At 27.9% G+C, this 16,615-nt stretch overlaps 1 protein-coding gene across 1 annotated transcript; it reads left to right on the top strand.

Annotated features, from left to right (window-relative positions):
* Window positions 1-1,161: 1,161 nt before the first annotated feature.
* LOC129919220 (uncharacterized) lies at window positions 1,162-16,593 on the top strand. The gene is made up of 4 exons (XM_056000074.1): window positions 1,162-1,606; window positions 8,006-8,103; window positions 8,201-8,372; window positions 16,574-16,593. The coding sequence occupies exons 1-4, from the start codon at window positions 1,162-1,164 to the stop codon at window positions 16,591-16,593; spliced, it is 735 nt and encodes a 244-aa protein (XP_055856049.1).
* The last annotated feature ends 22 nt before the right edge of the window (window positions 16,594-16,615 follow it).

Here is a 16,615-nt window from a genome sequence, read left to right as displayed (position 1 = left end):
CTTTTAACTATCTAAAGAATGACGTTTTTTCGATAAGAAAAGCAGCAATAGTAAAAAAGAACACTTTTTCTACAGTAAATTCATAAATATTCGAATAAGTTTTCATAGGCTTGTAATAAATAAAGCAAAACTCGATTTTAACAAAAAAGTTAATAGTAATAAAACATGTACAATGTACAATTGTACATCTACCCCCGTATTTATAAACGTTGTATAACTTTATACAACTGTTAAAATTTGGAAAATGTGATCAAAAACCTTGTTTATTGTTGTCTTATAGCTGTCAAATTTATACACAAGAGTAGATTGTCTTAACCGCGAATAATGTGATTATTATTTTTATTAAATAAAGCGTTTTTCCAACAATTTCAAAAAAATTATGCACTGTATAAGTAGAAAAAAATCTAATAAATACGACTGCTAATTTCTAAATTTTTTTAAATGTTTTGTTTTTTTTTAATCGAGTTCTCGCTAAATTCGGATCTATTACTAAGGGCAACTGTTTTCAAATTAATCAAAGTCTATAAACATACGACGTTGATGTGACCTTTATTCTTTCGTACTTTTGACTTTATTCTACTCAACGAGTAGTATGGTGTATTATGAGAGTATCTGATGCCCGGTGTGTCAGTGTCGCCTTTTGATTTTATTTTCGGTTTGATTCGCATCGTATCGCAAAACTCACTCAGTCTAATGAATGAAATAGATGAGTTTTCGATTTTTTTTTTTTCTTAAAATATTTCTCGAATTTGGAGATTCTCATCTCACATTTGGTTTGGTTGTCCTCGGTCGTTGTCGTCGCCATCGCTACTCTATAACATATTAGAATGTTTGTTCAGTATGAAATAAGACTAAGACCGGAACGGATCGTAAAGTGACATAATTTCTTTTGTTCGAATTAATCGTCACCGTTTCGGAAAAAATATATATAAATAAATAAAAAACCTACAAAGAAGAAAAAAAAAACCAATATCCTGTAGAAAGGATATTGAAGAATAAATATTTTTTATTTGAAAAATTGCAAAAGTGACATAGTGCAATGTGACACAAGAGAATTTAAAAAAACCTAGAAGTGCAATATTTTTAAATTTATACCTATACTTTTTAATCTTTTATCAAAATAGATTAATTTTCTTAATTAATTAAAAAAAAACACAAATCATGAGTGCAAGAGCTCCCTACAATCCATCACCCCCACCTCCTGCGTTGCCAATGGCGGCGCCAACATCTCTACCAGGTGGTCGTCCTCGTGCGGCAAGGCCGCCGCGGATACAAATACATGGCAATGGCTCTTACATGGGTTCGATGCCTCCAACCTCACAGATTCCCTTTACAGCTCAAACAAATCCAACTTTAAATGGATCACAAGGTCAACCGTATTGGCCAGCATACTCGAATCCCTTTGCTGCTGGGAATTTCATGTCAAAGGGATTCGAAGGATTTGTCGATTTTACAAAATCTGGAATGAGTTTTGGCGAAAAGTTCACTTATGGATTGTACGTGAAATTCAGTAAATGGTCCAAAAAGTGGTTTACACATATATTCCTGTTTTTGGTGGTACTGCTTTATAGTGTCGGTGGTGCAGTTCTGTTTCGAACTGTTGAAGGTAAGCAAAGCGATGTTGTGTATATTAACAAGTCGTCTCGTCCTTTTTGTATACTGCAATGATGATGTCATTTTTTGGGAAAAGCGTATTTTCATTTCCATAGAAATAGTTTTTGGGTCAATATTTTTGTTTGGCATTGGCAGAGAAAGTTTCTTTGCAAAGTTCAAAGGAGGATATTATAACGAATGCAGTACTGAATGAGGGTTATAAGGCTAAACAAAGGATGCGAGTTTTGATTTTTTGAGTAGGTAAACAAAAAACAAGTGCAAGGGGTGTTTAGTGTTTGGGTTTATAAATGTTTTAAGTGGAAATTAAGTTAGAAATAAACTACAAAAACAATTGGTTGGTTTTTATGTTTAGGGGAAAAGGAAGCAAAATGAGTTAGTTAGTGAAGGAATTTGGGATGAAAATCTTAGACTTTTTAAGTGAAAACTTCTTTAGTATCGTAGTGCGACAGGAAAAATGAATCGATTATAACTTTTTTGCTTTGACAGATATATGAATGAAATTTATACTGTAGGTAAGTAATAATGATCTATTATTGTACAAAATGTCAATAAATTTCATATTGAAAATCCTGAGATAACGGTGAAAAGACGTTCTTTTTCTATACACATTATATCTTTTGATATAGACCACATAACAATTTGATTTAACTTAAATACGCATGCTGATAATATTACCTTTCATTTGATATATCACACATAACGGTACGTGCTCCACAAGTTACACAATCTTAAATTGAAAAATTTGAAAAATACCTCAAAACACCTGTGGAGATCTGTTGCCGATGACCAGCCACCAGTGTAGGAAGTACCGTAATCTGAGATTAAAATTTCGACATGGTTGGTTTTAAAAAATTCTTACTTCTTTTGTAGGCATCGTATAAATATGATTGAAGCGTCATAAAAAAGGTGAAATAAAAAGCTTTCAGATGATAAAGAATTTATTATAGGCTGTCAATTTAAAAAATGGCGTTAGAAGAGAAAAAAGATTTATGATTGTTTTGAATAAATTATTTTTATACTTTTTGAGCATTGTAAAAATGTAAGTATGGCTTTATTCTTCAGAAAAATTTAGCTATTTAATGGTGCAGGTTTAAAAAAAAAAAAAATGATTTTTTAAGGTTACGCTTCGAGGAGTTTGAATTGAGTTAAAAAAAATATGTTTTTTTTTCTAAGGTTTCTATGTTATTCTCCCGAAATTATATAATGTTCCCTCGTAAGTTATAGGCTGTGTAAGGAAATAATAAAAGAAAAAAAACGAAGTAGTTGAAGAAAAGGAAACTTTTGTTTAAGTGTTGGTTCTTTCTTTCACTAGAAAAAATTGCAAAAATTGATTGTGGGCCTACAGAATAGTGTCATTGATGATAAGAGAAATTATCATAAAGCATTTATCACTAAGAAGTACACATGCAAAGAATACTTTGATTCATTTCCAAATTTTTGAATATTCTTGAAATGATTCGAGGCAAGATATATCAACGCAAATAAATAGTTGAGCTTCATTGCGTGTTGCTTGTACATTAATGGGATATTAACTTACAAATAAATTCTCTATATCGTGTGTAATAGAAAAACAAATGTTAGCGAATGATTAACTTACTTGTTCCAGTGTTTCTATATTGTTCGTTATGTTGAATTTACCTTGATATTCAAAAGTGTGTTTAATCAATTTATTGCGATAGGTATTACAGGAAGGAAATGAATTTTCATCTTCTAGGGGGCAAGATACGTTTCATGAGAATTTTTTTTTAGTTTTCATTTCATATCCCACTCAAAGTGTCAATGATACCAGAATATTTGCATACAAAGTTTGTTCATCATTTAATTTTCTTCATAAAATAAGCACTTAATATTTTGTTTTAAAGATCTAATTAAAAAAAAAAATGCTGTGTCATTTTGAAGAAATAATTAAATAACACTCACAAACGAAATTTCGAAAAATTTCATTCACAAGTTTTCAAAAAATTGATTTTTTAAATACAAATTTTAAAATATTTTTTAAAAATCCAAAAATGTGTTTTTTGAAAATTTTCTAAAATTTTAATATAGCTGTAACTTGAACGATTTTGTATAATTTGTTTTTATTTCAAAAGTTAGGTCTTATTTGTTAGATCGTTAAAGCCGTTTTTGAAAAAAAAAAAAAAAAAATATTATTTTCTATTCAATTATTTCAAAATTTCAATTTCCCTCTAGAAAATCACCAAAAACTCTTAACTTCGAAGTTTGAAGTAAATCGATTTTATGGGTTAGGCTGCAGCTCCAGATAAACACAGACAGACACACAAATCGAGAAACAGACCTTATTTTGAGACCCTATTTTTACATGCGATATAGGTACCTACTATATATATCAAGTTATGCATTCGTACAAAAAAAAAGTTGAGATAACATTTTTCCATGACATTACGATGGTAGACAATGCCAAAAAAAAGGGTCCCAGAAGAAAAATTCTGTATGAACATAATTCTGTATTCCATTATTCTGCTTTTCTATTATTCTGTATTTCAAAATTCTGTTAATCCAAAATTCTGTTTTTCAAAATTCTGCAAATCCATTATTCTGCTTTTAAAAATTCTGTAATTCTAAATCTCTACATTAAAATATGTCCCTCAAGTAAGCAGAGCAAGTACCCCAAAATTATATCAAGTGCTTTTTTTCTGTGATCGTCGAATATTTTTTTTTTTAATTATCTTGAATAATTAAGGGCCATTTTTTTCACTCGGAGTTGAACATAACTTGAGAATTTTTATATTATATTTATATTGAAAATTCTCAAGTTATGTTCAACTCCGAGTGAAAAAAATGGCCCTAAGTGCTTTGAGTTAAGTACCCAATTTTCGAAAAAATTTTACATTAAAAAAAAAATATTTACATTTTCCATACAAATTCATGTTCTACCAACTTGTTCCACTTTTCGAAAAAATTGTACATAAATAATTGAATGTTCGACTTATTTGAATTAAGCGCTCCATTTTCCGATAAGTTTTCCGAGATTTTCATGTTCTGCTGGCTTGAATTTTATTTTTCTCAAAAAATTCATTTTTTTTTTCGACAAATTCGAATGGAGTTGTCATGCACCTTTTTTTTTGTAAATTGTTCTTTCTTCGTTATTAAACATAAAACCATCGACACACAATTTATCCTTTCCTTTATTAGGTTTTAATAATTTAATATTTTCCATTTTTCTGAATTCATTTTATATCACGATTAACTCATAACACTTAACTTAAGCTGTCGAACGCAAACTCCTTCAAGGTTCTGCATAACAAATATCAAAAATCTGTGCTCCAAAATTTCGTAAATGATAAAAGAAAAATTGTTTTGATAGTGAAAAAAGTGCGTACTTTTTTCACTATCAAAACAATTTTTCTTTTATCATTTACAGAATTTTGGAGTACAGAATTTTGGAATATAGAATTTTGAAATTCAGAATTTTGTGTTTACAGAATTTTAGAATACAGAATTTTGAATTTACAGAATTATAAAATACAGAATTTTGAATTTACAGAATTTTAAAATACAGAATTTTGGAATACAGAATTTTGGAATCCGAATTTTGGCCCATACAGAATTTCGACCCCAACCCAATCCAAACTCATACTTGTTTTGGAGTAACAATTTGATTTCAGATTTTATTTTTTTTAAAAAACGAATTTTATTTTTTTCCAAATTTCTATATAAAAAGTCTTAAAAATTTAAGCAATTTTAACTGTAAGAGCAAGTTCGTGCGACCCAGTCGTGCATTTTATTTTTTTTGCATTCATTATCATCGTAAAAAGAATCAAATTTTTAGGAATGTTTCAATTGGAAGTATCTTTGTTAAAAATGTTAGTATTGGAGACGTAAAAACGCAATTTTAAGCTTCAACTCTCTGAAATTAAAAACGATCTGATTCTGATTATCCCCCACCTGTGTGAATATGCCAGTTAAAATTTAATAGGTTCATACCATAATAAATTTTCACTTTGATAACAAACGCGGAAAAAGAAGCATTACTTAAAAAAAGAACCCAATCGAACAAACGAAATAAAATGCGTCGCGAAATATCATTTAATCGCATACAAGTAATCAATCAAGTTGAGACGTTTTAAATTGTTACCAACAAATGTTAGCTTCACACTTTTCGAAAAGGTAAAATATCCTAAAAAGTCAACTTGTTTAGTTAAATACATATATTTACCCAAATATATTTTATATTAAAATAAAAGTTTATTTTTTTTTTTTATTAAATGTAATAATAGGCATGTAGCTTTTTGTAAGAGTATTTCTCTCATTACTTAATTCATCAAAACCCAACATATTTAACTATTACTATGCTAATCCGTTAAAAAAAAAAAACTTCAGACTTATTGGAGTCATTCATTATAATAACATGAATAAAATAAAATGAGTGATGTTGATGTCATTTAAATTCTTGATTTTGCGTGTTATTTTTGTAAAGTTTCTCTTGAACCTTTAACTGGTTTTATTCAAATTTGGTAAATTAAAATATTTTAAATCGTTTCTAAAGAAGTGCACGTGTTGATGAAAGCATAATATTTTTTGTTTGTTTTTGTTTAGACGAAACAAAAAAATAAAAACAAAAACACTGTCACCATCGATTGTCTAGAGAATTTTTTTGTTCCGTTTCGGCGAGTAAAAGCATTTCGTTTCTTTAAGAGTTTAAGGAAACAGTATTTGTTTTGTAAAAAAAAGAAATAGAGAAATAGTCACGCATTATTTAAAAAAGCTTTAGTAATGTATAGATTAGTTTGGAGAAGATGTTAGGGTTATGTTAGGTACTTATAATTTTATTTCCTAGTTAAATCAGTCTGAATTTTATCTGCAAATAAATGAGTTAAAACTGACATATTATTTGAAAGACTATTTCTTGACTAAAAGAAATAAAATTAAGAACACAAAAGAATGCTGAATTCAGAAAATCTGCCAACTTTTTGAAGTTATACGCACTTATTTGGCGAATTTTGAAATTTTGTTTTTAAACTCATTTTTATATTATTCAAAATATTTAAAATGTAATTTTTTAAATATAGGTAGTTTTTTGTAAATGAATTGTTGAATTTTTTTGAAACTTTTTTTATGTGTCGATCAATTATTTCTTTTCGAAAGGCTTTTAATTTTTTTTTTTTTTATTTTTAGAAAAATGTTGGAAAATAGTTATTTGTTATAAGAAAAATAATAGAATTTTAAATATTCTTTCAAAAAATGCTTTGTTGTACAAGAAATCTATTTGCATCCTTAGCTTTCAAGACAAAACCATTTAAAAAGATGTTTCTGTAATAAAAAAATATTGTATTTTTTATATTATTGTTTGCATTTCTTTTAAAATTAAATTAAAAATATTCTTTTGTATTTTATTATGAAAAACTCGAATTTACTGAGCAGCTTTAACCGTACCGTAAGAGCAAGAGAGTAGGACTATGTCGTGCCCTTTATTTCCTATAACTTTCCTGAACTTTTAGGTCTACAACTTCTAAATAGACATATTTAAGGTATTTCATATAGGTAATATACGATATATTCTTAAGTGCCTTGAATGGAATTTCACATTCATGTTGTTCCGATTAAAAATTCTATTCTTTGACGTTCAAAGGTTAAAGGGAACTTCAAAGGATATTCCTGGCGGGAAAGGATATTAAAGTGCATTGGTTGCAAAAGAGACATTTATCGGTCTATTTAACGTAAATAACGAATGGCTGGCAAATACTAAAACAAGTACACATACATACAAGTTGATTTATGTATTCTGTTTTTCTTATTCATATTGGTAAAAAATATGTGGGACCGCAAAGCTCGATTTGCTTCAAACTTGCTTGTTCAAAAAAACATAGTTTTTCAAGTTATTTTGCTACAATTTTCATTACAAAAAATATGTGTGTACGTACTGTTGCAGACAATATCCTTCTATTGAAATGAACAAAACATTTTTTTAACTGATACTTACGATTCCTACCATAGAACCATTTTCTTGTCAAATTTTTCAAGAAAATTTCTACAAAAGCGTTTGAATCACCGTAGCATAGAAATTTTGCAATATTTTTAGGGTTTAAAAAATATATTCAATTTTTGAATTTTTTTTTTCATGAAGATTTGTTAATTTTCTTAAAATCTTGTTTTTATATGTGGGTTAATAATCCCTTAAAAATGGCATATAATTTTTTTAAATAAAATTTTCTTACGTGCATTTTTTCACATGACCCAAAAAAAAAACACACTGCTAACAAAAATGTTAAAATGGTATTACAATTTAAAAGTTTTTATATGAAATCAACTAAATGCTTTATTATTCAATTCGATGAAAATATTCATTCAACAACCCAAACTATAATAATATACAAAATTAATATCAAACGTTCTAATAAAACATTTTAAACATTTTACTTTCTCCCCACAGAGGTTCACGTGCAACAAAAATTCAATGATACTCATAAATTACAAAAGAGTTTATTCAAGGCCGTCCATGATCTGTCACAGGATCTTGAGCTAAGAAAGGTAATAAATTATTACAAAAAAAGAAGAAAAATTTGAATATATTTGCTGACTTAATAGAAAAATTTAAAAATAAATAAATTTTAATTATTCAAAACAGTTTCATCCAGATGAATTTAATGGAAAACTAATTTTAACTCTACGAACTCACAAAGATGCTATTCAATCTTTTATAAATTCAAATAAAACCTTAGAAGAACTGGAAAAATTCGAAAATCCATGGAGCTTTTGGAATGCAATGTTTTATTGTGGTACTATTTACACAACTATTGGTGAGTTTATTTTTAAAATTTATTATTTATTTTATCAAAATATTTATATGTTTGGTGATACATTTTTAAAATTCAAATTTATCACAAGAAAACAAATCTATTTATAAAAATTTTAAAATATAATGAAGTTAATTAGTTTTGGATGATTTGAAACATTTAACAAGAAATTATGATGATTAAAAAACTTCTCTGAAATTTGTGATGGTCCAATTTATTTATTATGCCAAAATAAATAATATTAAAATTTGTTTTTCTTCTGGTATAAAAAAAAAAAAAAAACTGTATAAAAAGTGTAAGTCATTTTATTATCACCAAACAATTTATATCACTTTCTATAAAATTTAAAACTATTTTTAATCGAAATGATAAAATTGTAAAATCTATTTTTAAATCAAAAGTTTAATTCCCCCGTGCAAATGCTAGACAGTGGGACAACAATTTATATGCCAAATAAAAATTTCGTGTTTGTGTTCTGTCTTCGTGGGCGAAAAGGTAATATTATTACCGAACTTACTTCTCTGTTACGGTCTGTAAATTTTGAATTAATTCAATTCAGTTTATTTTTAAATCGTCACAATGACGATAAATTCAGAACATTTATTATTATGAGCCTGTCAAAAATTTATGAAATTTTAACAAAATTCTTTTCACATGACGAATACGAATGGCAGGCTTTTTTGTCTATGACACTATCTAATAATGACCAAGGTTTTCACAAAAAAAAAAAACGTGTGTGTTGTTTATTTTTTTGTTTGTAATAAAAACAAAATGTGTATATTTTGATTTGAAATTTATTTAAAAATCAAAAGATTCGATCGATGAAAAAAAACGTACACAAAAAATTCAGCTATAAAAGTAATCATTTGTTTGCAATTTCAACACGATGGGGATAAAGTGTTTTTGACTTTTATCCATCTGGAAGCATACAAAGTGTTGAAAGTGTTTAATTTATGAAATATAAAAATGATTCGATGCATTAAAAATGTCGGATTAGAAGAGTTTAGTATTTGTTATATATCTATGCGTTACAGTTTATGTATTATAAGAAAAATGATTTTTGGAAAGCAAAAGGGTTCATACAAAGTAAAAAAAAAAACAGGGTGGGCCATATTTTTGATTCTGAAATTTTTATATTCCAAAATTTTGGATAAAAAGGGAAAACATCTTTTCTTTTTCCATTAAAATAGAACTTATTTGAAAGAATGTTAAAAAGTACAAATGAAAAAAATTATGCGAGGTAACTCTTTTCAAGATTTTAGTTTTTTTTTCATCAAAAATGTAAGAGCCACGGGAAGAAAAAACAAGATTTCAGAAATTCATAAAAATCATCTGCCCCAAATTTAATTAAAAAAATGCAGAAAAATAGCTTTTTTGGAATAACCGCTTTAACGATTTTTTTTTCTAAAAATTCATCTTAATAAAAATATGACAGAACCATTTTCTTGATTTCTAATTTTCTCGAAAAGATTTTCTTATCTTCCATTGACTCTCAATGGATGATAACTTTGTTAATTTTAATTTGGCTTGAAGCAAGTTGGCTAGGTTTGTATTCGTTGTCGTATTTGCATTGGCAACTAACTAAACGAAAGTTGTTTAAAAAAATGTAAAAAAAACTAAAAAAAATCTTCAAAGGACTCTGATATTTTCGAAAATTGCTTTTTTTCCAATTTTCTTACAAAGAAGACTTGTATTACTTTCTAAAAAGAAGTCTTTTAAAAAAGAGAGCATTTAGGACTCAATAATTTTGGTAGGAATCATATTCTTTTGAACATTACACTTTTGTTAGGTATATTTATTTTTTAATTTTTTTACTTTTGGTTAAACGTGCTCTTTTTTAAGACGATTGATCTGTTTTATTCTGGAATATAAATATATTAACTTCATTTGTTTCATATTTGTTTCTTTTTAATTTGTATCAGTGAAGAAGAGAGTGTTTCTCATAAGAAGTGTCTTTTATTAGAGCTACAAAAAAATCAAATACCAATGAAAAAGTTTTGTAGTAACTTTGTTTATATTAAAAAGCTGGTACTCTAAAATGTTTGTATTTTGTCCATCAGAAAAGTAAATACCCTAACTTCAGCCATTTTTGATTATGATACTCTTGGACCCTTCGTGGAACGTAAAATTTGGGCTGCACAATTATTATGCACATTGGTAAAAAAAATCAATCAATTGTTGAATAATGTCGAATTGTTTCATTGTTAAGTCAGTGATATAGCTATTTCCTTTGTTGGTCACTGTGGTGTATGTGTAACTTTTTTTTTTAAGTTTCATTACAAAACACAGGTCTACAAAAATAAAAATATTTTTTGTGCTTGGGTTTAATTTGCACTTTTTGGGTTCATGGTAAACCAAAACAATAGATAATCACCCTTTCCCCTCCTAAGATTTGCTTTTGTAGTGTTGGGAGCAAAAATACTGTGAGTCTAACTCGAGTTTTATGAGCTATAGTGCAAGAACCGTGCATTGTACAAAAAAACTGCTAAGGTATAAAATGTAGATAATTGAAAGATCTACATTTTTGCCAAAGCACTTTATTCGACTTAAATTATAAGAAAAAAGTTATGATGAATACAAGGGTTTTTTGCTTTGAAAAGCCTTGTTTTTTGAGTTCAAACTGTATTATTTTTTTATCTAAACTGCAATACCGGGATAAGATTTAAAAATAATAAACCAGAGTCACACAATACAAATTTTTTTCGTCTTGTTGCTCTGAAATAAAAGTAAGAAATTGAGTTTTTACGAAACTTGAAACTGTTAATTAATTTGCAGAAAAATGGCATATGAAATAAAAAATATTTTTATTAATTAATTGTTTCTTATTGTTAAGCAATGTTTTATTGAAAGAATTGTAATAAACAAAAATCAATTATGGGCAGAGGAAGCAAAATGCTGTTGCAAAGTAGGGAAATTTTATCAAAAACCGTAAGGATTTGGGCTGAAAAAGCTACCAAATTCTGAGAGATCTTAAGTTTCGTTTCATCCATTACTTTCTAGACACCCTGTATATGCAACAAAATAATAAAAATACTATGCAAACAAACTAATTTAACGTTTCAATAAATAAAGAATTTCAATATGAATTAGTTTGACTACAGTTTGGATACAGTTATTTTTGTAGATTAAAAGCACCATCAGAGTGAATTACTTTTACCATAAATATTGAAAATAGAAGGTATCAAATAATGCCTCAAGCTCCCATTTGACAAAGATTCGAACAAAAAGAAAATGCCGATTTAATTTTTCTTTTTTCTTCTTAATTTTCTTCTTTTTTATTTTTCTGAATATGAATATGAAAACAGCATTAAAATGAAGAAAACAAAACAAAAATCAGCCAAATCGGTTAAGACGTTCTCGAGTTTTTGCCAGAATTACGTCGGACAATTTTTGTAAAGACAGATTTTCTTGAATACTGGAAATTGCTCTGCTGACTTCAAAAGCAAATTAAATAAAAAAAGAAAAATGTTTTCCAGATGAGTATCAATATATCTATCATAATTTCATAGTCACAACCCAAGCACAAATTTCGTGTTGACCTGTGAATTCACAATAAATATTACACGATCCTTGTTCTGTTCTGTCATAATACATATTTGGCATAATTTTGTTTGATAGAGAAATCAATTTTTGACCATATGAGAATTGTTGTCTCATATGGTCAAAAATTGACGAAATTACAACACAAATATTTTCTTTAAAAAAAAAAAAAAATTATTTACATCAACTTTATATTTTTCTTCTTGTTTATTTGAGATTCTTTTCATTTAAAAATGACAAAAAACCATATTATAACTTATTTCGGATACAAATATGTTTAAATATATATTAGTACATTTAGTTTCAATGTTAATATATGTATATTTTATTGTGATTAATTGACAATTATTACTCATATATTGAGTTTAAGTTTAATGATTCCATTGTTAGTATTTAAGCTTATTTCTAATGTTAGCATTTAACATATTAAATAAATATAATATGCAGCGGTAGATATCGGTCGAAGATTGAATTTACCAAATGTAATTCCATTTATTTTACGTGATTATTTATACTCCTTCAAAAAAATTAGAAATACATACTTCCAAAAATATTACTTAAAACATACTTTAACTAAAACAACTTTCCCATTTTTAATAACTATTCACTTCCTTTTCAGTGTCAAAATATATGTACCTATTCCCAATTAAAAATCATTATTCGTGCGAGTCATTTGCCCCCAAGAATCTCATTATAATCAAATTCTTGATAGTTCCGCGGAACTAGTTCCAGGAACTAGAAGAAAAATATATTCAATATCATACTATTTCTTTTTTTGGTGCATTTTCCTAAAAAAAAAACTCAAATTCTTGATAGTTCCGCGGAACTAGTTCCAGGAACTAGAAGGAAAAAATATTCAATTTCATACTATTTCTTTTTTTGATACATTTTACTGAAAAAAAAAACTCAAATTCTTGTTAGTTCCGCGGAACTAGTTCCAGGAACTAGAAGGAAAAAATATTCAATTTCATACTATTTCTTTTTTTGGTGCATTTTCCTAAAAAAAAACTCAAATTCTTGATAGTTCCGCGGAACTAGTTCCAGGAACTAGAAGGGAAAAATATTCAATTTCATACTATTTCTTTTTTTGGTGCATTTTCCTAAAAAAAAAACTCAAATTCTTGATAGTTCCGCGGAACTAGTTCCAGGAACTAGAAGGAAAAAATATTCAATTTCACACTATTTCTTTTTTTGGTGCATTTTCCTAAAAAAAAACTCAAATTCTTGATAGTTCCGCGGAACTAGTTCCAGGAACTAGAAGGAAAAAATATTCAATTTCATACTATTTCTTTTTTTGATACATTTTCCTGAAAAAAAACTCAAATTCTTGATAGTTCCGCGGAACTAGTTCCAGGAACTAGAAGGAAAAAATATTCAATTTCATACTATTTCTTTTTTTGGTGCATTTTCCTAAAAAAAAACTCAAATTCTTGATAGTTCCGCGGAACTAGTTCCAGGAACTAGAAGAAAAATATATTCAATATCATACTATTTCTTTTTTTGGTGCATTTTCCTAAAAAAAAAACTCAAATTCTTGATAGTTCCGCGGAACTAGTTCCAGGAACTAGAAGGAAAAAATATTCAATTTCATACTATTTCTTTTTTTGATACATTTTACTGAAAAAAAAAACTCAAATTCTTGTTAGTTCCGCGGAACTAGTTCCAGGAACTAGAAGGAAAAAATATTCAATTTCATACTATTTCTTTTTTTGGTGCATTTTCCTAAAAAAAAACTCAAATTCTTGATAGTTCCGCGGAACTAGTTCCAGGAACTAGAAGGGAAAAATATTCAATTTCATACTATTTCTTTTTTTGGTGCATTTTCCTAAAAAAAAAAACTCAAATTCTTGATAGTTCCGCGGAACTAGTTCCAGGAACTAGAAGGAAAAAATATTCAATTTCACACTATTTCTTTTTTTGGTGCATTTTCCTAAAAAAAAACTCAAATTCTTGATAGTTCCGCGGAACTAGTTCCAGGAACTAGAAGGAAAAAATATTCAATTTCATACTATTTCTTTTTTTGGTGCATTTTCCTAAAAAAAAACTCAAATTCTTGATAGTTCCGCGGAACTAGTTCCAGGAACTAGAAGGAAAAAATATTCAATTTCATACTATTTCTTTTTTTGGTGCATTTTCCTAAAAAAAAACTCAAATTCTTGATAGTTCCGCGGAACTAGTTGAAGGAACTAGAAGGAAAAAATATTCAATATCATACTATTTCTTTTTTTGGTGCATTTTCCTGAAAAAAACTCAAATTATTGATAGTTCCGCGGAACTAGTTCCAGGAACTAGTTCCGACCGAAAAAAGAACCGTTCCATGTTCGTTCCGGCTTTGGAACTGTTTTGCGCATCTCTACTTGATAGTTCCGCGGAACTAGTTCCAGGAACTAGAAGGAAAAAATATTCAATTTCATACTATTTCTTTTTTTGATACATTTTCCTGAAAAAAAACTCAAATTCTTGATAGTTCCAAGAACTAGAAGGGAAAAAAATTCAATTTCATACTATTTCTTTTTTTGATACATTTTCCTGAAAAGAAAACTCAAATTCTTGATAGTTCCGCGGAACTAGTTCCAGGAACTAGAAGGAAAAAATATTCAATTTCATCCTATTTCTTTTTTTGATGCATTTTCCTGAAAAAAAAACTCAAATTCTTGATAGTTCCGCGGAACTAGTTCCAGGAACTAGAAGGAAAAAATATTCAATTTCATCCTATTTCTTTTTTTGATGCATTTTCCTGAAAAAAAAACTCAAATTCTTGATAGTTCCGCGGAACTAATTCCAGGAACTAGAAGGAAAAAATATTCAATTTCATACTATTTCTTTTTTTGATACATTTTCCTGAAAAAAAACTCAAATTCTTGATAGTTCCGCGGAACTAGTTCCAGGAACTAGAAGGAAAAAATATTCAATTTCATACTATTTCTTTTTTTGATACATTTTCCTGAAAAAAAACTCAAATTCTTGATAGTTCCGCGGAACTAGTTCCAGGAACTAGAAGGAAAAAATATTCAATTTCATACTATTTCTTTTTTTGATACATTTTCCTAAAAAAAAACTCAAATTCTTGATAGTTCCGCGGAACTAGTTCCAGGAACTAGAAGGAAAAAATATTCAATTTCATACTATTTCTTTTTTTGATGCATTTTCCTGAAAAAAAACTCAAATTCTTGATAGTTCCGCGGAACTAGTTCCAGGAACTAGAAGGAAAAAATATTCAATTTCATACTATTTCTTTTTTTGGTGCATTTTCCTAAAAAAAAACTCAAATTCTTGATAGTTCCGCGGAACTAGTTCCAGGAACTAGAAGGGAAAAATATTCAATTTCATACTATTTCTTTTTTTGGTGCATTTTCCTAAAAAAAAACTCAAATTCTTGATAGTTCCGCGGAACTAGTTCCAGGAACTAGTTCCGACCGAAAAAAGAACCGTTCCATGTTCGTTCCGGCTTTGGAACTGTTTTGCGCATCTCTACTATCATTTCAATAGACCCTATCAAGAAAACCACACTGTAACTCCATCAATAAATTATGTAATTTGAAATAAAAGTCGACTCAATAAAAATATATCCCCAACTGCCAAAATAATACACACACAAATCCCAGAATCATTTATATGTACACCAATCATCTGCAATGGTTTTTAATGCATTTTCTTATGTTCACCGCCCGATTGAAGTAAATTTATTTCCCAATGCATTTTTATTTGTTTACAAATCAATGCCAATAATGAAAACAAAGCGGCCTCCTTTCCATTTTCATAACCGCACTAAATATGCACGTCCAAAATGAAAAGCCTGTCATCGTCAGCAGTCGAAGTTCGTGCTAGTGAAACAAATCTTTTTCAAAACGTCATAACTTTTGAAAAAAAAAACAAATTTTTTGGTAATAATTCGTGACGATACAAACTTAGCTAAACATTGTTGATTTTTAAATTATGTATTTTTTTGAAAATTTAAATTGTAAATAAATTTAAATTAAATAGTTGAATCATTTAGGCTTTCAACAATTCATCAAAATAAACTATTTCCATCATCAAGAGTGTGATTAAATAGCTTCCGAATGGAAAAGTCCTAAAAATAATATACAAATTCTTAAAAATATACATACTTAAAAAAAAAAAACCATGAGGAACAAAAATGTTTGGTATTCTTAAATTTTACACACAAAAGTTGATTTATTTATAAAAACGATTGAAACTTTTGGTTTGGTTTTCATATAGCAATAAACTCGGTGTGGCAAAACTAAACAGACATTTGTGGCAGTTTTTTGTTTAGTTTTTGTTTTCCTGATTGATTCATGATACTTTGACAGATTGGGTTAAGAGCAGGCGCGGATCTAGAACTTTGGTTTGGGGGGGGTCACAGGGTTAAAAAAACTTACTTCCAAAATAATCAAAAAAATGGTCAAGTGCTCAAAATATATGCTAAATTTTAGCTAACATTCAAAATTCTATCCAAATTCTTAGATCAAATGTTTTTAATTAAGCTAAATTTTTGACTATACATTTTTTAGAAAAAAATTTTCAGCTGTCAAACATTTACCATGCTCTGGGAGCCGGTTAAACTTTTATCTTCAGATTAACTTTAAAATCATGGATACTCTGATTTCAAATTCTTTTCCAATAAATATAATAAAAACATTATTGAACCAATATTTTAATAGACAAGATTATAACAATGTAGATATTTTACAAACAGAAAAGCA

The sequence above is a fragment of the Episyrphus balteatus genome, chromosome 4 (assembly GCF_945859705.1).
Source record: "Episyrphus balteatus chromosome 4, idEpiBalt1.1, whole genome shotgun sequence".
NCBI classification, from domain to species: domain Eukaryota; kingdom Metazoa; phylum Arthropoda; class Insecta; order Diptera; family Syrphidae; genus Episyrphus; species Episyrphus balteatus.
This window is presented reverse-complemented; position numbering and strand designations above follow the sequence as displayed.

What these genes read in the sequence shown, in the direction of transcription:
- LOC129919220 (XM_056000074.1), top strand. Translation starts at nt 1,162, where the DNA reads ATGAGTGCAAGAGCTCCCTACAATCCATCACCCCCACCTCCTGCGTTG. An exon ending in AGGATCTTGAGCTAAGAAAG is followed by an intron (nt 8,104 to 8,200) that starts GTAATAAATTAT and finishes TATTCAAAACAG; the next exon opens with TTTCATCCAGATGAATTTAA. An exon ending in TACTATTTACACAACTATTG is followed by an intron (nt 8,373 to 16,573) that starts GTGAGTTTATTT and finishes ATATTTTAATAG; the next exon opens with ACAAGATTATAACAATGTAG.